General features: G+C 43.3%; 2 protein-coding genes across 2 annotated transcripts; one reads left to right on the forward strand and one right to left on the reverse strand.

The window, feature by feature from the left end:
- Window positions 1–4,393: 4,393 nt before the first annotated feature.
- On the reverse strand, window positions 4,394–13,053 carry LOC120049080 (ankyrin repeat and SOCS box protein 15-like). The gene is made up of 12 exons (XM_038995326.1): window positions 12,822–13,053; window positions 12,522–12,650; window positions 12,202–12,360; window positions 11,844–11,950; window positions 11,562–11,700; window positions 11,163–11,334; window positions 10,585–10,745; window positions 9,930–10,074; window positions 6,014–6,284; window positions 5,579–5,732; window positions 5,105–5,254; window positions 4,394–4,413 (listed from the first exon to the last, which is right to left on the reverse strand). Exons 1-12 carry the CDS (start codon window positions 13,051–13,053, stop codon window positions 4,394–4,396), a joined length of 1,839 nt encoding a protein of 612 aa, XP_038851254.1.
- Window positions 13,054–13,703: 650 nt separating this feature from the next.
- On the forward strand, window positions 13,704–19,005 carry LOC120049901 (NADH dehydrogenase [ubiquinone] 1 alpha subcomplex subunit 5-like). The gene is made up of 5 exons (XM_038996397.1): window positions 13,704–13,777; window positions 14,067–14,111; window positions 14,251–14,367; window positions 14,604–14,669; window positions 18,788–19,005. Exons 1-5 carry the CDS (start codon window positions 13,757–13,759, stop codon window positions 18,887–18,889), a joined length of 351 nt encoding a protein of 116 aa, XP_038852325.1. The 5' UTR covers window positions 13,704–13,756; the 3' UTR covers window positions 18,890–19,005.
- The last annotated feature ends 18 nt before the right edge of the window (window positions 19,006–19,023 follow it).

The following is a 19,023-nucleotide window of genomic DNA, read 5'->3' on the forward strand; positions in this document are numbered from 1 at the left end:
TCTGGGTTGAATTGAAACAATAGCTGTTGATGACTGCAATATAGGCCTAAATAGCCACTAGCTACCATTTTCTATTAGAATGTTATTTTTAAGTAACACTGCATAATCCATAACCCCTGAGGGAACATTGACTGACGTTGTGACAAAGCTCTTGAAAGAAAAGGAGGGTGAAAAAACAGAATGGACTGTCTAGTTATCCTACTGTTTTGACCGAACAAATGTCAATGAGAAGCATCACTAATGATCTATGAGTGATAAAGTATGGTTACATTTCACTTGCTCTGTTAAACCTACCCTTTGGAATGACTTCGATAGCAACAGTGAATCTACAGTATTTCATTTTTATGTAGCGATCTTTCAACAATCACTCTCACGATAGCACATTGGTAATAGTTAATGACAAATAGCTAAGCGGGGATCAGCTTGGTTAAAACCCTGGATGGGAGACCAAAAGGTAGGTGTAGATAGATCAATTCTCCAGTAGGAGGTGCTACCCAGCATGTTTTTTTCTTTCTGATAGTGGATATTACGTTGAAGATCTGACGTTGTTATAAAGGTACAAATCAAATTCAACATATTTTTTATAAAAGGCTTGTCTATGTTGAAATTTGGTTACCATGATGGCATCATCCTGTGGTTGAAATTTCAACCCTCAAAACAACAATTGACGTTGATTACTCTTTTTATATCCAATGTATTGTCCACAACATTCCACGTCACAATACGTCTACTATTATATTGAAATAACATTGATTAAACCAGTTTGTGCCAAGTGGGATATGTCTTACCCAGTCGTACAATAATATATGAATTGGATGATAATCATTAAAGTATTATACTTCTTTCTCTGAGACCAGGTTGCTTGTTGCGTCTTGTCAACAGAGGAGAATTACGGGGAGAATTTAAGTTGGTGGTTAAGTGAATTAATGACAAAGGTTAGGCAAATTTAAGTAGAAGGTTAGGTGAAATGGGTTAAGTTTAGGATAAGGGTTAGGGGAATAATTAGCTAAAATCCTACAGTTGTCTCTGCCATTAGCTCAAACGCTCAACCTTTGGAATGCTAGATTACTCTCACCCATCGTCCTTGAACAAATTCCCTATTTATGTTTCTGTCTCAAGTAACTAGACCATTTGTAGGTATCATATGTCTTGGAGGTGCTAAAAAATGCGTAAGTATGTTTCATATGGTTCTGAGGCCAGGTTGTTGAGGTAGATGACCAAAGACTTGTAGTACTCATAGTACTCGTAGTATTCTCTTTGGTGTGACCAGAGAGAATGTCTATGGCAGGGTTCTCCAACCCTGTTCCTGGAGAGCTACCGTCCTGTAGGTTTTCACTTCAACCCTAATCTAGATGGCTTATTCATCACAAAACCATTTGACGTTGCCAATTATTTTAATGAGTACAAAGTGGGCAAACTTTGGCAGGAAATGCCAACAACGAACAGTGAAACATCATATTCATGCATCAAATAATGAAAGAAAAGCATTGTAAATTTGAATTTTGAAATTTGAATTTAGTGTGAGAGAGGTGGAAAATGTTTTGTTTTCGATCAATAATGACAAACCTCCTGGCATTGACAACTTAGATGGAAAGCTACTGAGGATGGTAGCTGACTATCACCACTCCTATCTGTCATATCTTTAATCTGAGTCTAGAGGAAGGTGTTCATCCTCAGGACTGGAGGGAAGCCAAGTTCATTCCTCTGCCCAAGAGTGGTAAAGCAGCCTTTACTGGTTCTAACAGCAGACCTATCAGCTTGATGCCAGCTCTTAGCAAACAGTTGAAAAAATGGTGTTTGACCAAATACGAGGCGATTTCTTAGTAAACAAATTGACAACAGACTTTCAGCATACTGTTAGATTTCAGTGCAGCCTTTAATATTATTGACCATGACCTGTTGTTGACAAAACTGATGTTTTATGGCTTTTCAACCCCTGACATATATTTTATTCAGAGCTATCTATCTAATAGAACTCAAAGGGTTTTATTTAATGGAAATCTCTCTAATGTCAAACATGTAGGGTGTGGTGTACCGCAGGGCAGCTCTTTAGGCCCTCTACTGTTTTCTATTTTTACCCATGACCTGCCACTGGCATTAAACAAAGCCTGTGTGTCCATGTATGCTGATGATTCAACCATATACGTGTCAGCAACCACAGCTAATGAAGTCACTTAAACCCTTAACAAGGAGTTGCAGTCAGTTTAGGAAAGGGTGGCCAGTAATAAACTGATCCTGAACATCTCTAAAACTAAGAGCATTGTATTTGGTACAAATCATTCCCTAAGCACTAGACCTCAGCTGAATCTAGGAATGAATTGTGTGGCTGTTGAACAAGTTGAGGAGACTAAATTACTTGGTGTTACCTTAGATTGTAAACTGTCATGGTCAAAACATATAGATTCAATGGTTGTAAAGATGGGGACAGGTCTGTCCATGATAAAGTGTTGCTCTGCTTTTTTGACACCATACTCCAATAAGCAAGTCCTGCAGACTCTAGTTTTGTCTTATCTTGATTATTGTCCAGTCATGTGGTCAAATGCTGCAAAAGACCTAGTTAAGCTGCAGCTGGCCCAGAACAGAGCGGCACGTCTTGCTCTTCATTGTAATCAGAGGGCTAATATAAATAGTATGTATGCCAGTCTCTCTTGGCTAAGAGATGAGGAGAGACTGACTGCATCACTTATTTTTATAAGAAACATTAAAGTGTTGAAAATTCAAAATTGTTTGCGTAGTCAACTTACACACACAAGGGTCTTTTCACAGTCCCCAAATCCAGAACAAATTCAAGAAAGCGTACAATATTATATAGAACCGTTATTGCACGGAACTCCTTTCTATTTCATATTGCTCAAATGAACAGCAAACCTGGTTTCAAAAAACAGATAAAGCAACACCTCACGGCACAACGCCTCTCCCCTATTTGACGTAGATATTTTGTACGTATGTATTGATATCTAGGCTTCAGTATGTGTGACATTTTTCAAATGTATGTAGTTCTGTCCCTGAGCTGTTTATTAATGTTCTGTATTATGTCATGTTTCATGTTTTGTGTGGACCCCAGGAGGAGTAGCTGCTGCTTTCGCAACAGCTAATGGGGATCCTAACAAAATACCATATAACAAATCTAGCTCACAGGATTCTAATAATTAGCTGGTTGATAAGCTGAATCAGGTTAGATAAAACTGGGATTAGAGCAAAAGCCTACAGAAGGTCGGCTCTCCAGGAACAGGGTTGGAGATCCCTGGTCTATGGTATGACTTGTGGGTAGGAACACAGTTTCCACTCCACTGTGTCTCTGAGCGGCAGGCTGGTGTTGACAGGGCAGGAATGCTGCTGTTCAGATGACAACAACAGTCTTGCAACACTAGAACTCTCTCAACATAATTCTACATTGGACCATGCTACTTTTGTCTACCCTCCGCTAGCTGTGCCTTCACAACAACAGAACCCACGTTTGGTTCAGTCAGTTACCTGGGGTGTTCTTCATTTTAAACATTTCACTGGGGCAGCAGATAGCCTAGTGGTTAGAGCGTTGGACTAGTAACCACAAGGTTGCAAGATCAAATCCCTGAGCTGACAATGTAAAAATATGTGATTCTATCCCTGAACAAGGCAGTTAACCCACTGTTCCTAGGCCATCATTGAAAATAAGAATTTGTCCTTAACTGACTTGTGCAGTTAAATAAACTACATGATTCCTGAATACAGCAATTGTTCAGCTACTGTAAAGGCCCAAGGCTTGGTTGGAGTGGAGGATACCAGGCACAGCATACGACTATAGTTGTGTGTGGATGCTGATTGTAACATTACCACCAAATGGTAATTTAGAGTTACTTGACTTTGGGAAAACGGCCAAAATCCTAACATGTATTTGGGGAATGTTAGGAGATCTGGCTCATACCCTCTCTGTGTGCCAGGGATAGTTGAGCTGAGGGTTGCACTACAAAGCAGGATCATTGAGTTAGCCAGTTAACTCCTAAATATTCTGAAGTAACTTCTTATTTGTTTTAGAAAGATAAGCTTGGAATGGTCTAATTGATTCAACTTCCAAAAACACACACAGTATCTAAGTTAAGCTTTCATAATAAACCAGAAAATGTATAGTTATTTCTGGTTGTTTATCAAAGTTAGCTGGCTAACTCATTGATTCTGCTTTGTAGGACACCCAACAGGCCTCAGTAGCCTTGTTTATATCTGGTGCAAATATGCATCCTGTCCTGATCTTGTCAACATTCACATTTTCAGACATTCTTTCAAAATAATATGTATTTACTTATTTTAAGACTCACATTGACGCCGTAAGTCACTTGTCAAGGATAGAGGGCTGGATAATGATGATTTAAATGGTTTCACTGTCCAGATCTGTCTACACTTGAACGCCTGACTACGTCTAGAGGTTGTCAGGGAAATCTGATCACAATCAGATCACAATGCGTCTTTTAATCATCTACACCTGTCTAAAAATGTGGACAAGATCAGGACAAAGAATCCATGTTAGCACCAGGTATAAACAGGGCTAGTGACAACACAGTCTCAGATCCAGAGCTCCACAACTAACTCACAGAACCTTGAGGGTATAATATGGATGTCTAGATCTAGATCTCTCTAGATTCAAGCCCTGGTCTAATGAGTCAGGTAGGTGTCAGGGTCACTGTAAAAGTCAACAGTCCATTGCAGCAGAGTCATTCAGACCAGTGTCCAGTGAGTGTTTAGCTCCATGTATAAACTGAATGAGCTCTCAGAGAGTTATTTTTAGTCCTGACCTGCTTTTCCCATGGGGAGATCTTGAGGAGCAGATCACACTACATGTACTGAACCATGTTTCACAGCTGTGCTGTCTAATGTATGCAGTCTAGTAGAAGTAGTAGTACTATGGTAAGGACTATTCAGGCTATTCAGAGAGCATAAATCAGTGTGAAAATAATTGTAGTTATTACAAATATTACATCACAAGTACACTTGCCATACTTCATATAAGCATAAGTATATGAGCTAAAGCATTATGTGATAGATCAGTTATGTACAGAACAGGATCATTTTTTTCTTTGAAATATGTTTTCATTGATATAGTCCAGTTATGAGTGTGTGGCTGCCAACCCACCATACTCATCGTACTCCCTGTAGGTGAGGTAGTGTTTGAGTGTTGGGGGGAACGGTACGGCAGCCATGACCTGAGGGTCATTCAGTCTTCTAGGGGTCATCCGTCTCCTAATGACCAAACGACACTGGTGCTGCAGGGACCGCGGGTTGTCTGGGGATACACACACACACACACACACACACACACACACACACACACACACACACACACACACACACAACACACAACACACAACACACCACACACCACACACCACACACCACACACCACACACACACACACACACACACACACACACACACACACACACACACACACACACACACAAAGTCTGTTTATTCTGTTCATGATGATGGCGAGTTGATCTGTAAGATATTTCAGTATTTGCATTCACACAGTTTCTTGTCCACTATTATTGTATTTGTGATTAGAAGAGGACGTGGATTATGCTTATTAGCAATGATGCTGCCTTACCCAGAATGTCACAGATGTCTGGCCACTCTTTCTGTTTTTCCAGGACCCGTAGGAGGTTGGGGCAGATACGTGGGTGTCTGATGTAGTCCAGAAGCATTTGTACCACACTCCCCGCCAGGTTGACCACCGACGACAGGGAGATGATTTCACAGAACTGGAGCAGAGAGCGAACAGGATAGCGAGACTGACATCAGAAGGACAAACATTCGAACTGGACTTGCTGTTATGTTCTAAGTTAGACCAACACATTCTACATCATTCGCTGCCAACCCTGGTCATAGAGGACCACATTGTGTGCAGGCTTTTGTTCCAGCCCAGAACAAAAATACAGAACCTGCCTCCCTCCAGAACCAGGACTTGTCTACTTCCTGTATTCTAAATCAAAGATTGGGGGCCTACTCCTGTTGTACTGGAATAGACCAGGAATAGGCCTACAGGACTTACTGAGGCTCTGCTGTCCTGGTTATAAAATAAAGTTCTTCTATGGTTATTTTGGCAGTCGACCCAGGAGTCCATATCCTGTCCGTTGCCGTGGTTACACATGAAGCACTTGTCTACGTCGTAGCCGTTGTTGAGCAGCAGGCGCAGAATCATGTGATCTCTGAGACAGTACTGCAACGCGGTGGGAAACAGTGTGTCACTGATCATTCTGAAGTAGCAGTTGACCTCGGCACCCCTGGACAATAGCAGACGCACCAGCTCATACCTGGGGTCGGATGGGATAGGGTTAGAAAGGTGATGTCATAGAAGAGAGACCAGGAAGTAGGCAATACATGGGAGCTAGGTTGAAGATGAAAGGTTAAGACAACGTCATAATTACAAGCGGAAGCAGATTTTTTTTTTTCATGGGACCTAGCATGGGAGCCAACAAACTGTTCCAATAGATAGAAGTTGGTGACGTCACCGCTGTGTTCCATTCAGTTTCATTTAAACAGTGCATTCGGAAAGTATTCAGACTCCTTGACTTTTTCCACATTTTGTTGTGGATTAAAATAGATTTTTTTTAAAATCCTCATCAATCTACACACAATACCCCATAAAGACAAAGCAAAAACAGATTTTTTTAAATGTTTGCAAATTTATATAAAAATTAAAAAACAGAAAAACCTTATTTATATAAGTATTCAGACCCTTTGCTATGAGTCTCGAAATAATTGAGCTCCGGTGCATCCTGTTTCCATTGATCATCCTTGAGCTGTTTCTACAACTTCATTGGAGTCCACCTGTGGTAAATTCAATTGATTGGACATGATTTGGAAAGGCAAACACCTGTTTATATAAGGTCCCACAGTTGACGGTGCATGTCAGAGAAAAAAACAAGCCATTAGGTCAAAAGAATTGTCCGTAGAGTTCCGAGACAGGATTATTTCGACTCACAGATTTGAGGAAGGGTACCAACATATTTCTGCAGCATTGAAGGTCCCCAAGAACACAGTGGCCTCCATCATTATGAAATGGAAGAAATTTGGATCCACCAAGAATCTTCCTAGAGCTGGACGCCCAGCCAAACTGAGGAATCGGGGGAGAAGGGCTGTGATCAGGAAGGTGACCAAGAACCCAATGGTCACTCTGACAGAGCTCCAGAGTTCCTCTGTGGAGATGGGAGAACCTTCCAGAAAGATAACCATCTCTGCAGCACTCCACCAATCAGGCCTTTATGGCCAGATGGAAGCCACTCCTCAGTAAAAGTCACATGAGAGCCCGCTTGGAATTTGCCAAAAGGCACCTAAAGGACTCTCAGACCATGAGGAACAAGATTCTCTGGTCTGATGAAACCAAGATTGAACTCTTTGGCCTGAATGCCAAACGTCACGTCTGGAGGAAATCTGGTACCATCCCTACGTTGAAGCATGGTGGTGGTAGCGTCATGCTGTGGGGATGTTTTTCAGCGGCAGGGACTGGAGACGGGTCAGGATTGAGGGAAAGATTAACGGAGCAAAGTACAGAGAGATCCTTGATGAAAACCTGCTCCAGAACGCTCAGGACCTCAGACTGGGGCGAAGGTTCGCCTTCCAACAGGACAACGGCCCTAAGCACACAGCCAAGACAACGTAGGAGTGGCTTCAGGACAAGTCTCTGAATGTCCTTGAGTGGTCCAGCCAGAGCCCGGACTTGAACCCGATCGAACATCTCAAGAGAGACCTGAAAATAGTTGTGCAGCGACGCTCCCCATCCAACCTGACAGAGCTTGAGAAGATATGCAGAGAAGAATGGGAGAAACTCCCCAAATACAGGTGTGCCAAGCTTGTAGCGTTATACCCAAGGAGACCCGAGGCTGTAATTCGGTGCCAAAGGTGCTTCAACAAAGTACTGAGTAAAGGGTCTGAATACTTATGTAATTGTGATATGTCAGTTTTTTATTTTTAATACATTTGCAAAAATGTCTAAAAACAAGATTTTGCTTTGTCATTATCTGGTATTGTGTGTAGATTGTGTGTGTGTGTGGGGGGGGGGGGGGGGGGGGACAATTTAATCAATTTTAGAATAAGGCTGTAACATAACAACATGTGAAAAAAGTCAAGTGGTCTGAATACTTTCCAAATGCACTGTAGCTACAGTGCCTTGCAAAAGTATTCATCCCCCTTGGCGTTTTTCCTATTTTGATGCATTACAGCCTGTAATTTAAATAGATTTTTATTTGGATTTAATGTAATGGACATACACAGAATAGTTTAAATTGGTGAAGTGAAATGGGAAATATAACTTGTTTTAAAAAATTTGGAAAAAATTAAAACGGAAAAGTGGTGCGTGCATACAGAATGTATTCACCCCCTTTGCTATGAAGCTCCTAAACAAGATCTGGTGCAACCAATTACCTTCAGAAGTAACATAATTAGTTAAATAAAGTCCACCTGTGTGCAATCTAAGTGTCACATGATCTGTCACATGATCTCAGTATATGGTACACCTGTTCTGAAAGGCCCCAGAGTCTGCAACACCACTAAGCAAGGGGCACCACCAAGCAAGTGGCACAGAGCTCTCCAAACAGGTCAGGGACAAAGTTTTGGAGTACAGATCAGGGTTGAGTTATAAAAAAATATCTGAAATTTTGAACATCCCACGGTGCACCATTAAATCCATTATAAAAAAATGGAAAGAATATGGCACCACAACAAACCTGCCAAGAGAGGGCCGCCCACCAAAACTCACGGACCAGGCAAGGAGGGCATTAATCAGAGAGGCAACAAAGAGACCAAAAATTACCCTGAAGGAGCTGCAAAGCTCCACAGCGGAGATTGGAGTATCTGTCCTTAGGACCACTTTAAGCCGCACACTCCACAGAGCTGGGCTTTACAGAAGACTGGCCAGAATAAAGCCATTGCTTAAAGAAAAAAATAAGCAAACACATTTGGTGTTTGCCAAAAGGCATGTGGGAGACTACCCAAACATATGGAAGAAGGTACTCTGGACATATGAGACTAAAATTTAGCTTTTTGGCCATCAAGGAAAATGCTCTTTCTGGTGAAAACCTTTCATCACCCCGAGAACACCATACCCACAGTGAAGCATGGTGGTGGCAGCATCATGCTGTGGGGGTGATTTTCATCGGCAGGGACTGTGAAACTGGTCAGAATTGAAGGAATGATGGATGGCGCTAAATACAGGGAAATTCTTGAGGGGAAACCTGTTTCAGTTTTCCAGAGATTTGAGACTGGGACGGAGGTTCACCTTCCAGCAGGACAATGACCCTAAGCATACTGCTAAAGCAACACTTTAATGGTTTAAGGGAAAAACATTTAAATGTCTTGGAATTGACTAGTCAAAGCCCAGACCTCAATCCAATTGAGAATCTGTGGTATGACTTCAAGATTGCTGTTCCCCCACAGAACTCATCCAACTCGAAGGAGCTGGAGCAGTTCTGTCTTGAAAAATGGGCAAAAATCCCAGTGGCTAGATGTGCCAAGCTTATACCCCAAGAGACTTGCAGCTGTAATTGCTGCAAAAGGTGGCTCTACAAAGTATTGAATTTGGGGGGGTGAATAGCTATGCACGCTCAAGTTTGCAGTTTTTTTTCTTATTTCTTGTTTGTTTCACAATAAAAAAGATTTTGCATCTTCAAAGTGGTAGGCATGTTGTATCAATCAAATGATACGAACCCCCCAAAAAATCTATTTTAATTCCAGGTTGTAAGTCAAGAAATAGGAAAAATGCCAAGGGGGGTGAATACTTCCGCAAGCCACTGTATTGCAGAGGTCGTTTGTGAAACATCTCAAGTAAGGAATAGCTTTTCCGAAGGGAGACATGAAGACTTGCGTTATCCCAAAGTTAACACCTGCTGTAGGCTTAGTTCTAACACAGTCTTGAGGTCTTAACACGGTCTTGAGTTACCCATACAGATACGGTCTCATACCTCCCAGCGCGTACAGCCACCAGAAAGCAGCGTAGCGGGTCCAGGTCAGTTTTGGCGCCGGCAGCCAGCAGCATCTCTGTGCAGGTGAGATCACTGTTGGATACGGCGAAGTAGAGCGGACTCCGCCTCATGTCCCCGTAGTTCTCTGGTAACACAGTAATAACAACATGCTCAATTTATCCATTTTATTTCATTCTTATCCAAACCATCTTACAGTTAAAACATGTATAATCAGAAGCCTATATGCAGGGTTGGCCTCAGGCATAAGCGACATAAGCCGTTTCTTAGGGACCCCTGCCGCTAGGAACTCAGTCAAGGTTGAGAGTTAGAATAGTAGAATTCACAATGTGCCATTTTGAAATGTGTTTGTGCATCGGCAGTTTTTCTCTTGTTATGTCAGTCACTGTCAGTCATTCAATTAGCCCATGTCAGCTAACATTTTTTAGATTGGTAAGTTAGTCTAGACAGCATGAAGGGAACGTACCCAGGGGCCTTGACCTCCAGGGGGCCCCCATTGGCCCACACAGGAATCAACCTCACAACTCTGGAGTTACAAGCACCTTCCTCTTGGACAGGTCTCCCTTATAAAAGAGATTGTGTGTCCATGTGTGTGCCCAATTGTACTACCTGGTTTGTGTGTGTCCATGGATTGTACCTGAGATGTGTGTGTCCAGCTGAGCGTTGACATCGAAGCCTTTCTCTATGAGCAGCTCCAGACAGTCAACATGGCCGCCATCTGCTGCGGAGTGGACTGGGCTCTGGCCAGACAGACGGATGGCTCTCTTAGTTGTGATGGGGATGAAGGTCCTCAGAGCACTGGGACAAACCAAAACATCATATTTCAGATTGTTGATTATACCAGCGCTGTTGATTATGTTGTTGAAGTAAGATCTGGACTATGAACTGAACAACTGCTTCTAGACCCAGGGATGGATCAGTCCTCAGGGACAACACTTTCTAAGAACTGGATAATCCGATAACTCTCTAGCCAAATACATATCTTGATCAATTGATCTCCACAAAGACCGGCATGCTTTCCAGTAGTTGTTCTAGACATCCTTGTTCTAGACTGTTAGTAATATATGCAATTTAACAGACACTTTCATACAAAGCAATTTACAGTCATATGTGAATACATTTTACATACGGGATAGTTTACATCCTTGGAATTGAAACCCACATGATCTACCAGCTGAGCTACAGAGGACCACGTAGTAAGAGTCATCCACTCACAGGATGTGTCCCTCATAGGCAGCTCTGTGTATGGGCAGCTGGCAGGCCAGACTGGCTATGTTAGGGTTGGCTCCAGCTTGCAGGAGGAGGTATATGCAGTCCATGTTCCCTGAGCCGGCTGCATCGTACAGAACAGTGTCTCCGTTATATGCCTGGGCGTTCACGTCGCCACCTGGTGGGAAAGGAGGACGATTAACCCTACTCTAGTCCTGTGTAGTCTTCTGTTCAAGCCAAATATTTATGAATAACGGATATTTACATTTAACTATTTTTCAGTTCCTTGTAATTGTGTTTTTGGATTTTCTTCGAGAATGTTTATTTGCCTTTTGGTATGACAATAAATGTAAAATGTTTACATTATTCATCAAGGAAAATCTAAGGCCTCTGATTGGCTCGTACCGTTCTTTATGAGTATATCCAGGACCTCCACGTGGGCGTACTCTGCTGCGATGCCCAGCGGGGTGACATTGTGCCCATCTACAGCTGTCACCTTGGCCCCATATCTCAGCAGAAGCACCAGGATGGCACTGCAGCCCACCTGGCAAGATAACGCACACTTTTTAAGGAGAAGGGAATTACAATAAAATATTGTTTCTTTTAATGGCATTCCAGCACCTTGATGATAGGGGAGATAGCTGAAGAAGAAATATAAACAAGACTACAGGTGTAACTCGATCTCACCTTGGCTGCCTCGTGAATGGCCATCCACTTCTTCAGACACACCTGTTCCACGAAGGCCCCACAAATGATCAGAGTGGACACCATGTCATATGATCCCTGTCTCACCGCTAACACACATCAACACAGGAAAACACATAACAAAACAGCACATGCATGCTTGATTGACAACATAGAACAGTGCTTGAATACAGTATAGTATAGTACAGTGCCTGTGTGTGTGTGTGTGTGTGTGTGTGTGTGTGTGTGTGTGTGTGTGTGTGTGTGTGTGTGTGTGTGTGTGTGTGTGTGTGTGTGTGTGTGTGTGTGTGTGTGTGTGTGTGTGTGTGTGTGTGTGTGTGTGTGTGTGTGTGTGTGTTACCGAGCAGCAGTGGGGACTCGTTCAGGCTGTTGGTTTTGTGTGGAGACGCTCCATGCTGCAGTAGAGTCCTGATGTTCTCCAGCAGACCCTCCTGAGCAGCCAGAATCAACGCTGTGTCACCGTCTGCAGTCACATCATCCACAGTCACATCACAGGAAGCTGCAGGGTCACACACACAAAAGTAATGGGAATAAAACACGTCTTAGGTGATTCATTAGTATATCCCAGTAGCAGAGTGTTATAGAAGCAGTACTGTAAGTGGCTACTGATATTTAAGGTACTAGTTGTGAGGTACTGTTGGTGGTATGTGGGCCTCTCACCCAGCAGGACCTGATCCAAGACCTGTTCTTGGGACTGCACAGCGGCTCTGTGTAGGGGAAGCCACCCTCTGCTGTCCCTCTCTGTGAAAGCCTGCAACCCAGACAGCTCCTGCAGGGTACACACATCACCTAGGGAGAGACACCACACAGAACCCTACATTAGGGTTATGGCTAGCGTTATGGCTAGGGTTAGGTTTGAACCCTGATGTGGACATAAAGCTCGGGTTAGGGTTAATGGCTTAAGAACAAGGGTTGGGCTTGGGCAGTTTGAAAGGCACGGTCGGTGAGGGGTAGTCCTACCTTGCTCGATGGCAGTCACTATCCTCAGATAGTCACCACTGACTGTTGGTATGCTGTTGAGATATGGGTAAACTAAGTCAGGGAGAGGTGACAAACCTTTTGCGGGATGTGCGAATAATACATTCATGTAATCCTCTCCATTTTCTGAATACCTGTCTATTGATACATCTCGAATACTCTCTCGAATGGCATACTCAATAAGCTGCTCCTCACATCTATCGACGTCTTCCATTCCTACAGACAAATAAAAAAGAAACACCACGAACCTCAATACTCATGTCACTGCAGTTCGCATAGATCAACAGACACATCCTAAACTATAAGCATACAGACAGGAATGACATTGCAATGACAAATTGAGAGGTTTTAAAGCACCTTCGTCACTATCAAATATCCCAATGAACGGGCAACTCCAGTCTTATCTGTAAAATCTTCAGTGAAAGTCCCAGTCTCCGAAGGTTTGTTGGCAGCCAACTAAATTTTACGTTGGTGTTTGCAGGAGTACTGGGATATTTTTAGACCTGCTTGTAATATTAGACTCACACGCTCTGAGAATGCCTGTCACGCTGTCACATGCAGTGCTTCACTATCACACTAAACACAGTTTATCATAATAAGATTTAATTTACTATAGGAGCCATACAGTATAGACAGGCTGTCTGGTTTATAGCATTATTTTTGATATTGCTAGTATGTGTAAGGTACCCACTTCGAATGATTTTAAATTGCCATTTGTAATACTTATTTTTCCAATCTAATAATTGAACATGTATTGTAGGAGCCGTTAGTTAATAACATGTATTTAGGCTACTGAATAAGAGGACTCATGTCCACTTACCATCAAACATGTTGAGCTTTTATTTTGAAAAAACGAGGACGTGTTGACGTCATTTTTATTCGACAGAAGTGACCCAGAATCCATTGCGCCCAAAATCATGGCTGGTGTTCTGAAAAAGGTACGAGTGGAGGTCATGTTATGATTATGATTTTGTGAAAATGTAATGTGATTTTGTTAATTCAGTTAGTGTCCTTTGACTTTACAATTGATATGAGCTTTGTCGCTTTCTATTGACAAGCAACTTACATGGCTGACACGCTGCGAACTCAAAGCTACATGGCGTTCTGTAATGTTCCACCTTCCTTCTGAATGCCGTACGACTATTTTACCCAGGATATTAACGTTACTAGCTAACGTTAACTATGTAGTTTCGCTTGCTAGCTCATTGTGTGTAATATTTCCCCCAGACAACAGGCTTGGTGGGACTGGCCGTGTCCCACAACCCTCATGAGGTGAGTCCCCAGTAATGACCATAATATACAGTTTTAGTAGTTGTGTAGCAGCCGTAATGACCATAAACGGCAGTAGTAGACCACAACTACTTTTGTCTTTAAATGTAACGTTGGTGTGTGTGTGTGTGTGTCCCCTCAGCGCCTGAGGATCCTGTACAGTAAGATCCTGGCGTCTCTCCAGGTCATCCCTCAGGACGCAGCCTACAGAAAGTACACAGAACAGCTTGTCAACGACCGCTTTGACCTTATCAAAGCCGTAAGTTACACTCCAACCACGGTCACGTTAAGTTTAACACAGTAGGAAACCCTTCCTACCAGTCCTCATTGTGACTGATTTCATGTATTAGCTTGAACTTGTATGAACCTCTGTGAGGTCATCCCCTTGTTGACTTTTATATTTGATATCATGTTATGAGACATTGTTTGGGATGGCATCTGTGTGTTTAAATCCATATAGATCATTTCATTTTCTGTCTTCATTTCAATGGAAAGGAGCCTGATGTGGAGAAACTAGAGAAGAAAATCAACTGTGGTCAGATCGAGGAGGTCATTCACCAGGTACAGAGAGGAGCCTCACACTCTTTTCATTGCTTTGTATCTTCCTCCTATAGTTGCTTTCTCTAGCCCTGTTTATACCTGGTTTCAACATGTGTCCGTTGTCCTGATCGTGTCCAAATTTGGGTTGGGCCCACATTTGTTAACAGGTGTAGACAATCAAAAGACACATTGTGATCTGATTGTGATCATTTCTTACAAACCACCTCTGGAGGTAGTCGATGACGCATTTCGTGCGGATATCCTTGAAGTGGATCACTAAAAATGGTCATTAAAGATCGCATGGCACTTATCGTAAGAGTAGGGGTGTTTTTTATTTTTTTTATTTTTATACATTTTATCCCTTTTTCTCCCCAATTTTCGTGGTATCCAATCGCTAGTAATTACTATCTTGTCTCATCGCTACAACTCCCGTACGGGCTCGGGAGAGACGAAGGTCGAAAGCCATGCGTCCTCCGAAGCACAACCCAACCAAGCCGCACTGCTTCTTAACACAGCGCGCCTCCAACCCGGAAGCCAGCCGCACCAATGTGTCGGAGGAAACACCGTGTACCTGGCCCCCTTGGTTAGCGCGCACTGCGCCCGGCCCGCCACAGGAGTCGCTGGAGCGCGATGAGACAAGGATATCCCTACCGGCCAAACCCTCCCTAACCCGGACGACGCTATGCCAATTGTGCGTCGCCCCACGGACCTCCCGGTTGCGGCCGGCTGCGACAGAGCCTGGGCGCGAACCCAGAGACTCTGGTGGAGCAGTTAGCACTGCGATGCAGTGCCCTAGACCACTGCGCCACCCGGGAGGCCCCAAGAGTAGGGGTGTTAACCCCCGGTGTCCTGGCTAAATTCCCAATCTGTCCCTCGGGTACCTAATCATCCCCAGTTTACAATTGTCCCATTCATCCCTCCTCCTCTCCCCTGTAACTATTCCCCAGGTCGTTGCTGTAAATGAGAATGTGTTCTCAGTCAACTTACCTGGTAAAGTAAAATAAAATAAAAAGTGTAAACAAATCCGGACAACGAAAGCGTATAAATTTGGCTAACGTCACGGTTGTCCCGGCCTCTCAAAAAAAAAAAGCAAACCGGTCAGTTGAATTAAGATCATGGTCTTTAGAAACCAAGTGTCAACTGGCACTGTGCGTCCAGAGCTGATTAAAATTGGAATATAGAAAAATATGTTTGAGATATTGTCCCGAATGAAAGAAAAAGGGTTCTCCCGTTCTCACATCCAATGCCAGCGCAAAATATTTTTTTTGAAAACATCATAGACTACAGAAAGGCCAAGGACTGTAATACCACAATTTAAACTGAAGTAAAAATGTATTGGCAGGTGGTGAATAGTCTATTTCAGTTGCTATATCAGATATGAAAATAATAGTCATATTATAATGCAATCCTTTTCAGATATCAATAAAGTGCAGAAGATGTCCAAACTGATGATGAAAGGCGCATAGTTTTTGTAGCGTAAGCATGAGCGAGGCTACTGTCCAATAGGCTAATGTAGGCTTAAATTACGATGGACTCTTCAGGCTACTTTTAGATTGACACTTTGTTCCTTTATAAAGCCTTTGCTTGACATGCTTGCTCCTATGCACTTTTTATAGATTGCTGCTTTTATCCATGCATTTTCATAATTTGACCACGCGTCTTGCTATAGGTTATCAAATCAAATGTTATTAGTCACATGGGCCGAATACAACAGGTGAAATGCTTACTTACGAGCCCCTAACCAACAATGCAGTTAAAAAAAAATATGGATAAGAAATAAAAGTAATTAAAGAGCAGCAGTAAAATAACAATAGCGAGACTATATGCAGGGGGGTACAGAGTCAATGTGCGGGGGCACCGGTTAGTTGAGGTAATATGTACATGTAGGTAGAGTTATTAAAGTGATGATAGTAGCAGCAGTGTAAAGTGGGGGTGCAGGCAATGCAAATAGTCAGGAGTCTTATGGCTTGGGGGTAGACGCTGTTTAGAAGCCTCTTAGACCTAGACTTGGCGCTCTGGTACCGCTTGCTGTGCGGTAGCAGAGAGAACCGTCTATGACTAGGGTGGCTGGAGTCTTGGACAATTTTTAGGGCCTTCCTCTGACACCGCCTGGTATAGAGGTCCTGGGTGGCAGGGCTCTTGGCCCCAGTGACGTAATGGGCCGTTCGCACTACCCTCTGTAGTGCCTTGCGGTCGGAGGCCGAGCAGTTGCAGTACCAGGCAGTGATGCAACCAGTCAAGATGCTCTTGATGGTGCAGCTGTAGAAACTTTTGAGGATCTGAGGACCCATGCCAAATCTTTTCAGTCTCCGGAGGGGGAATAGGTTTTGTCGTGCCCTCTTCACGACTGTCTTGGTGTGCTTGGACCATGTTAGTTTGTTGGGGATGTGGACACCAAGGAACTTCAACCTGCTTCACTGCAGCCCCATCTATGAGAATGGGGGCGTGCTCGGTCCTCTTTTTCATGTTGTCCACAATCATCTCCTTTGTCTTGATCACGTTGAGGGAGAGGTTGTTGTCCTGGCACCACACGGCCAGGTCTCTGACCACCTCCCTATAGGCTGTCTTGTCGGTGATCAGGCCTACCACTGTTGTGTCATCGGCAAACTTAATGATGGTGTTGGAGTCATGCCTCGCCGTGCAGTCATGAGTGAACAGGGAGTACAGGAGGGGACTGAGAACGCACCCCTGAGGGGCCACAGTGTTGAGGATCAGCGTGGTGGATTGTTACCTACGCTTACCACCTGGGGGCGGCCAGTCAGGAAGTCCAGGATTCAGTTGCAGAGGGAGGTGTTTAGTCCCAGGGTCCTTACCTTATTGATGAGCTTTGAGGGCACTATGGTGTTGAAAGCTGAGCTGTAGTCAATGAATAGCATTCTCACATAGGTGTTCCTTTTGTCCTGGTGGGAAAGGGCAGTGTGGAGTGCAGTAGAGATTGCATCATCTGTGGATCTGTTGGTGCGGTATGCAAATTGGAGTGGGTCTAGGGTTTCTGGGATAATGGTGTTGATGTAAGTCGTGACCATCCTTTCAAAGCACTTCATGGCTACAGACGTGAGTGGTACGGGTCGGTAGTCATTTAGGCAGGTTACCTTAGTGTTCTTGGGCACAGGCACTATGGTGGTCTGCTTAAAACAAACTCGGACAGGGAGGTTGAAAATGTCGGTGAAGACACTTGCCAGTTGGTCAGCGCATGCTCGCAGTACACGTCCTGGTAATCCGTCTGGCCCTGAGGCCTTGTGAATGTTGACCTGTTTAAAGGTCTTACTCGCATCGGCTGCGGAGAGCGTGATCACACATTCTACCCGGAACATGTTGCGGTACCGTTAGTGAATTAATGATTTGGAGGAAACTAAACCATGATAATTCTCCCAGCATGTCACTTTTTTTTTTTTATTCCTTTGGTACTGTTTAGGCCTATACTAAAGGTTATTTACAATAATGTAAAGATCATGTATGTAAACAATGATGCGTAAAGAACAAACCTATCCAGACCTGTTTGGATAATGCGTTGCGCCATTCAGAGATGGACTTTGTAGCCTACTCTGTAACTTAACCTGTTTCTGTTTTTACTGTGTGCATTAGGGCCTAGTGATATTTGTATTTATACTGTGCAATAATTGTATTTTGTACATACATCCAGATTGTTTGTGCTGTGACGTTTTTAGGGATGGGAGGGATTCTCTGAATATTTATTTGTATGGCTGCAGGACAAGTCGAGGTTATCGGGACAGTAGTCCGTTACGCCCAGTCTTAAATCGTTGGATAACAAAAGTAGGCTCTAATGATGAGTATAAAACTATTGATTATAAAAGCGTGCTGTTTTCTGTCTTTTATACAGCTTGTGTCATAACGGTAGGTCGGATTAATATGCATACAGGGAGGGACCAGGGAATCTGGTCACAATAAGGACGAAGTGGGCAGATATGAATCACATTTTATTGTCGTGTGTAGACTCATCTCGATCTGATCATCTTGATTGGATGACGACAGCCATGTTAATGCAAGGTGTAACCACGGCTACTGAGACATTGTTATTTTGAAGCATTCAAAAACCTCCCGCATACTGTATCTCTCTCTTCCCCGTTTATCCTACATCCCTTGCTTTATCTGACCCACTAGTTTCCTCTTCCCTCCAGGCGGAGTGTGAGTTGGCACTATCCAGGAAGATGGCGGAGTGGAAACCATGGGAACCACTGATTGAAGAGCCTCCTGTCAACCAATGGAAGTGGCCTGTTTAAAGACTACTTCCTGTATTTATCATATGTTTGTGTCAATGTGTAAGTACTTCATGCTCCATTCACAATGAAGCATGTACAAATAAAGCTGTGGAAATATTTTCCCTATCCTTGTAAAACTAATCTTTGACATTTTG

Source organism: Salvelinus namaycush, chromosome 6 (assembly GCF_016432855.1).
Source record: "Salvelinus namaycush isolate Seneca chromosome 6, SaNama_1.0, whole genome shotgun sequence".
NCBI classification, from domain to species: Eukaryota; Metazoa; Chordata; class Actinopteri; order Salmoniformes; family Salmonidae; genus Salvelinus; species Salvelinus namaycush.

Coding starts and splice junctions, on each gene's coding strand:
- LOC120049080 (XM_038995326.1), bottom strand. CDS start 13,053: ATGGAAGACGTCGATAGATGTGAGGAGCAGCTTATTGAGTATGCCATT. Junction 5,255..5,578: donor AGACATCTGTGACATTCTGG/GTAAGGCAGCAT, acceptor GTGTATCCCCAG/ACAACCCGCGGTCCCTGCAG. Junction 4,414..5,104: donor CAGGGAGTACGATGAGTATG/GTGGGTTGGCAG, acceptor GATTGTGATCAG/ATTTCCCTGACAACCTCTAG.
- LOC120049901 (XM_038996397.1), top strand. CDS start 13,757: ATGGCTGGTGTTCTGAAAAAG. Junction 13,778..14,066: donor TGGCTGGTGTTCTGAAAAAG/GTACGAGTGGAG, acceptor TATTTCCCCCAG/ACAACAGGCTTGGTGGGACT. Junction 14,368..14,603: donor GCTTTGACCTTATCAAAGCC/GTAAGTTACACT, acceptor TTCAATGGAAAG/GAGCCTGATGTGGAGAAACT.